Source organism: Hevea brasiliensis, chromosome 8 (assembly GCF_030052815.1).
Source record: "Hevea brasiliensis isolate MT/VB/25A 57/8 chromosome 8, ASM3005281v1, whole genome shotgun sequence".
Classification (NCBI taxonomy): Eukaryota; Viridiplantae; Streptophyta; class Magnoliopsida; order Malpighiales; family Euphorbiaceae; genus Hevea; species Hevea brasiliensis.
In genome coordinates, this window is record NC_079500.1 from 9,632,079 (window position 1) to 9,638,078 (window position 6,000).

The 6,000-nt window shown below is 38.8% G+C and overlaps 1 protein-coding gene across 1 annotated transcript; it reads right to left on the reverse strand.

The window, feature by feature from the left end:
• Positions 1-779: 779 nt before the first annotated feature.
• Positions 780-1,671, reverse strand: LOC110667504 (22.7 kDa class IV heat shock protein). Its single transcript, XM_021828370.2, has one exon. The coding sequence runs from the start codon at positions 1,494-1,496 to the stop codon at positions 918-920; it is 579 nt and encodes a 192-aa protein (XP_021684062.2). The 5' UTR covers positions 1,497-1,671; the 3' UTR covers positions 780-917.
• Positions 1,672-6,000: the final 4,329 nt, after the last annotated feature.

Sequence of the window (6,000 nt, forward strand, 5' to 3'; positions counted from 1 at the left end):
ATCGGGGATGGGTGGCTTATTAGTTCCACTCAAGTATCTCATTCCTACAAATTCAAATTCAGATGTCCTCAACCTCACCTGAAGTGTATCCCCACAAATTCGAATGATGAATTTCAATTCTTGAAATGTGAAAGGAAAGAACTCCGGTATCAATCTCCCTCCGGTACCACTGTCTGTTGACCTCCGTTGCTAGCTCATGAAATGCCTTCACCTTACCAATTGTCCAGTTCATAACCTCTAGTGGCGCCTCGTGATTCACAATATGAAAAAACCCAAGTTTTTGACAGGCATGCGAAACTTGCTCCATCATCGCTTGCCTCTTGTTGGAATCAATGACTGAAAAGGTCAGTGGTGGGAGAGGGAGGTAACTGGGTGGATGGCGACACCCAAACGCTACCGTGTAGTCCAGAGACACTGAAGACAACGTCACCATGGACTACAAGCCAAAGGAGAACACACAGTGAGGAAGAACCCAACGGTGCTGAAAGGAACTTGTGTGAGGAAAAGGAGCGGCATTATGTTATTAAAGTGCTACATAGACAATGATTTCAGGAAAAACATGGGAGCTGTGAGCAGCTGCATGGATTAAGGAAGGCTTTGTGTGGGTGTCTTTGAAACAACAAAGGAGGTTCTAGTTTCAATACAAAATTGATTCTATCATTTGTCAAATTTCCCAATTCAAAACTTATGGACATTGCTAGAGAAAATTTTCACAACTTGAGAAAATTACCATTGAATATCAACTCAAGTAACAAAAAAGAGGAAGAGGCTAACTACAATAACACAAACCTTTAATCTTATTACAATCAGATCAAACTCATCACATAAAGCTCAACACAATAAGTATTATTAGTCTGTGATTAACTTATAACACACCAACATTAAGAACCAAAAAGCAAGAAAAGAAACAAAATACATCACATCTGAGCCTTTGTAGTCTCAATATCCTGACCAGAAGAGCCATGTTCAGCAATGTTAATCACCTGAGGCTGTCTCTTCTGCTCCTCAGCAAACTTAGGCACAGTAATCCTCAACACCCCATCTTCAAGATGAGCCTTAATATGCTCTAAATCTGCATTGCTAGGCAATCTAAACTGCCTCCAGAACTTGCCATTAGTCCTTTCGGCTCTGTGCCATTTCTCTCCTTGAATCTCTTCTTCTCCTTTCCGCTCTCCACTTATCCTCAACACCCTATTCTCTTCCACCTCAATTTTGATATCATCCTTCTTTATCCCTGGCATGTCCAAGGAGATAACATGTGATGTTGGTGTTTCTTTCCAATCTGCCCTTGCCAGTGCAAGAGCTTCAACCCCTTTTGGGATTGTAAGTGGGGTTTGTTCAAGAATCCTGAAGGGGTCTTCTGATGGGAGCATCATGTCCCATAGGGATCTTTTGCATGGCATTAGAGCATTGGCTTGGGTGGCCATCAAGCCTAGAAACACAAGTGTTCCAACGAGCAAAGACATGTTTTTGAATCTTGGGTTAACCATTTTCATTTTCTTGCAGACTAACTTGACAAGGAAATGTTTCTTGGAAGAAGAAAAAGGAATGATTTCGGTTAGTTGCTTCTATGAAATTTGCGCGTGCGTTCAGCTGTAGTGTTTTCTCGAAGAAAAGAGAGGGGAGATTGGATTTATATAAATTTGGTGGGTACGTACTTCGGGATTGTTCTTGTAGATACAAGAAATGAAAAGACAGAAATCTTCAAGAGTCTAGAGAAAATTAAGTGGGTTGCTTCTTGCATGACGTGGAAATAACACAAGAACAATAAATTTTCAAGAATGTTCCGGAAGAAAGCCATCTTTAGACTCTAAATTCTAAGGATTTATTTAATATAATTAATAATTAAATAATTTTTAAATCTTTCAACCACAAACTCAGATGGTGCTTCAAATTGGAGACATGGCGCATGAAGATTGAGGGACGGAGGAAAATAAAAAAAGAACAGACCCAGGATTTTTTTCCATTTCCGTCCTTACTTTCTCCTAAACATCAAAATAAAATCTTCGAAAAAAGTTTTAATTAGGGTGGCACAGTATTTATAAATATTTTATTTGTAACACCCTAAAAATTTTAAATTTTATTATTTTATGAGCATTTTTGGTATTTTAATTTTATTTAAATTTTAGAAATTTTTTGAGATTTTTCGGATTTTAAAAATCGGGTTCGATTTTCCGAAAATATAAACTTTGATGATTTTTAAAAATTAATTTAAAGACCACGTGTTAAAACTAAAAATATATTTGGAGTCTACGTATTTTTCTGAGTTTTCTGGAATTTTTTCGAAATTTTTGGACCTCGTTTTCGGTCTCGAGGCAGAGTAAAAATTCAAAATTTTGTATCTTGAATCGGACCGGCCGAATCGAACCGGACCGGATCGGACCGATCGAATCGGACCGGCCTTTTCCTTTTTTTTCTTTCCTTCCCCGCGCGCGTCGACCTCTCTCCCTTCTCTCTTCCTCCCGTTTTCTCTCTCCTCCTGCCCTTGCCGCCGGCCAGCCACCTCCCCCTGCCACCCCAGCTCACCGGCGCCGCCTCCAAGCCGTCACAGCCGACCGGCCGCCGCCCCAAACGGCCGGAAAACGCGCGCGAACGTCCTCCCCTGCGCGCGCGATGTTTCGACTTTCCCGGCCAAAATCCGGCCGATCCGGCCACCAATCGGACCGGGTCTTGTGTCTAAAATCATCTACTCGACGAGAGCTTTCCATAGACACCAAGAACACCGTAATCCATCGAGCGGTTTGTCCGATTTTTGCTTGGGAAGTTTTTAGCCAATTTTGACTTTTGGGCTAGATTTCTCGCAAACCGTGAACCCCACGAGAAAACCGAGAGTACCAGAGCTCTCCACTCGTCCAGAGCTTCGCGGGGATATAAATTTCAAAATTTTCCGACACCGTTTTTCGGTGGGTCCCACGAAACTTCGCAGTATTTTTCCGAGCATTAAATAAGCTTAGAAAATTCTGAAAAATTTATGTACTAACCCCCGTGTTGTGGGCTTCGTGTAGGTATCCTCAATTCGCGGAAATTCGACAGTTGATCGGGTCTGTGAATTTCCGGTCAGACGGACCTGTTACAGGAAAAGTCTCCTAATTGGACCGAGGTTTTGCCTACCCCCCCATTGTCAGACGTCCCGAGCGCGTCCCTGAAGTCGGAATCGGCAAAGGTAAACCCAAACCTTGCTTTTTCGTAATTTTCTAGTGCTTAAATAGGATTAAAAATCCATAAAATATTCGTGGTAGCTTAGAAAATTATGATTCTTTTTGCAATAGCTTAGTAATATTGCTAAGGACCGCGGGACAAAGTTTTAGAATTTTAAGAGCTTATTTGGGCAGTTTTTGCAAAAATGGTCAGTTATAAGGACTAAATTGAAATTTTACATATTGTGATAGATGATTGATTTGATGGGCCCAGGAGGGGCTGTGTGATGTGATTGAGTTGTGGACATATGGATTGTGAATATAGAAGTGTGTTTTGAGCCCTTTTGCAGGTTGGGTAGGTCCTAGGTATAGGGGAGACTCTGCCGGATTTTCGGCACGACTTAGGACGTATTTGGTTTTTTCTTGATTTGTATTGAGTCATTTGTATTAAATAAATGTAATGTAATTGTCAGGTGAGCCGGGACAGCCTTCTTCCTCTGCCCAGCCGCCTCAGTGACCACCGTCAAGTCTGTGAGTAAAATATTAATTTTAATTGTAATTTCGATATTATTATATGTTCAAGCATGCCCATGCATCACTTATATGCATATATCTATGTAGATAAATTCTAGGCACGATTTATGTTGCATTCATAACTGTGATAGTGCCATGGATGTTGTTGTGGTAATTTGGAGCAGTGTGCGTGCGTTGGCGTGCGTGTGATGTAGTGTGGACTATGGATAGGACGGGTAGACACGGCTTGAGATCTCCGCTGGGACCCGATCCTTCGGGGTAGACACGGCTTGAGTTCTTCGCTGGGATCCCGATTTAGTTATTAAGTTGAAGTCCGAGCTGAGTTCTTCGCTGGCACCAGGTTGGATTTAAGAGAGCTGTATAGGGGATCAGCTCCCATATATTATGATTGATATTACAGGGTGTATGAGTGCTCCAAATTACTTTTTGCTGTTATGATGTGAAAATATTGTTGCTGTTGCATTTCACTCCACAGGTTGCATTAGTTCTAGATAGTTATAGAGATTATGGTTAAAATTGATATTTTACTCTCTGAGTCGAACGCTCACTCCTGTTCAATATTTTTCCAAGTCACAGGAGGATATTTTTGAGGTTAACCTGCTTTCTTCCTCGCAGGTCGATTATTAATGTTTGTATAATCTTGTTAAATCTTAGAATTTCCGCATGTGTTAGAATGTTTATTTGAGTTGGGCCTGTAAACTTAATATTCTATGCATGTTTGATGGATTGGATGAGGGAGCTGAGCTCCCATTTATTTTTATGTTGATGAGTATGTGGAGGGTGAGCTGAGCTCCCCAATTGAGTATTTATTGTGTTTACAGGTCGGGTGAGTCGGAAACTCCCCGTTGGTAGCTCCATTTTATGGTCGGACTCTGTCCGGTTGGTTTCTTGAAATTGGGCCCAAATGGGCCTTAGAGTTGGGTTAATGAACAGTTAGGCTTACAACGGGCCTCGGGAGCTTTAGACTGGCCCAGGTCCTAGTGCCGGTCCGGCCCATAGGTTGGGTCGTGGCATTATTCAATTAAATTTTAATAAGATAAATTTAAATAGTATATAATAAAATTAATAATAGAAATAGATTTAAATTTAAAAAATAATACTCGCGAAGAATTTAAATTCAATTTAAATTTTACATATTAAATATTTATTACTTAAATTTATTTATATAAATAATTAATTAAATATCAAATATATATTTCTATAATAATTATAAATTTTTATATATCATATATTAAATAAATAAAACTAAATATTTTATAAAATTATTAGAATAAATCCTAAACAGATTCGATAATAATATTAATTAAATTTGAATAAAATAATTTAATTTGAATAGAATAATTTTCACAAACACTTTACTTATTATAATCCCTAACTTTAATGCTGTTTTCCCTTGCAATACTGTAATTCACAACCAAAATTTATATGCAAATTTGGTACCCAAAATGATCATTGTTTGCAGGGATTGCATTTGTCACCCAGCCTAATTCGACCTGCGTTATATTCGTCAGTTTTCTCTAATTTTGTCTCAATTCCTATATTATATGGCGTGGTGATACAAATATGTTATTATTTTTATTACAATATTAATTTATATTTATATATTTAAATATTTAACTATTATAATTAAAAAATATGTATAATATTTAAATTATATTTAAAATTATATTTTTACCATATAATTTATTTTTAATAATAAATAAATTTATATTATATAATATTAAATTAAAAAAAAAAAACTCCGCCTAAGTAGTTTGCGCTTAGCTGGTCCCAAGCCCGGATAAAGGAGGAGGGTTGCGGTAGGTGACAACCAGCGTAAAAATTTCGTCACATCCTATGATATGGATTCAAATGATATAAACGTTGGGGCGTCCTCTACTAACGACGCGCTACATCGGAGCCCGGGTGTAGTGATAAATATGCAAGGGTGTAGGGCGTTCACCGAAAGTGACGCGCCATGCCGGCGCCCGGGTGTGGTGTTAAGTGAGCAAGGATTCCCACATCATGGACCAGTGTGGGTAAAGAAGTTAGTCCATAGGACAAATAGTAGAACAAATAGTGGAACAGAACACAAGATAGACATAGAAAACAATAGAAGATATCATAGAAGGAGACCAATTAGGAAGGAGCAGGATAGGAGCAGGATCAGGGTTGGTACTTAGAATGTTGGATCACTTACAGAAAAATTAATGGAGCTTGTGGATACCTTGGAAAGGAGAAGGGTGAATATTGCTTACATTCAGGAGACTAAATGGGTAGGAGAGAAAAGTAAGGAAGTGGGTAATTCAGGGTACAAACTGTAGTTTACATGAAAGGAGAGAAACAAGAA

What these genes read in the sequence shown, in the direction of transcription:
- LOC110667504 (XM_021828370.2), bottom strand. Translation starts at nt 1,496, where the DNA reads ATGAAAATGGTTAACCCAAGATTCAAAAACATGTCTTTGCTCGTTGGA.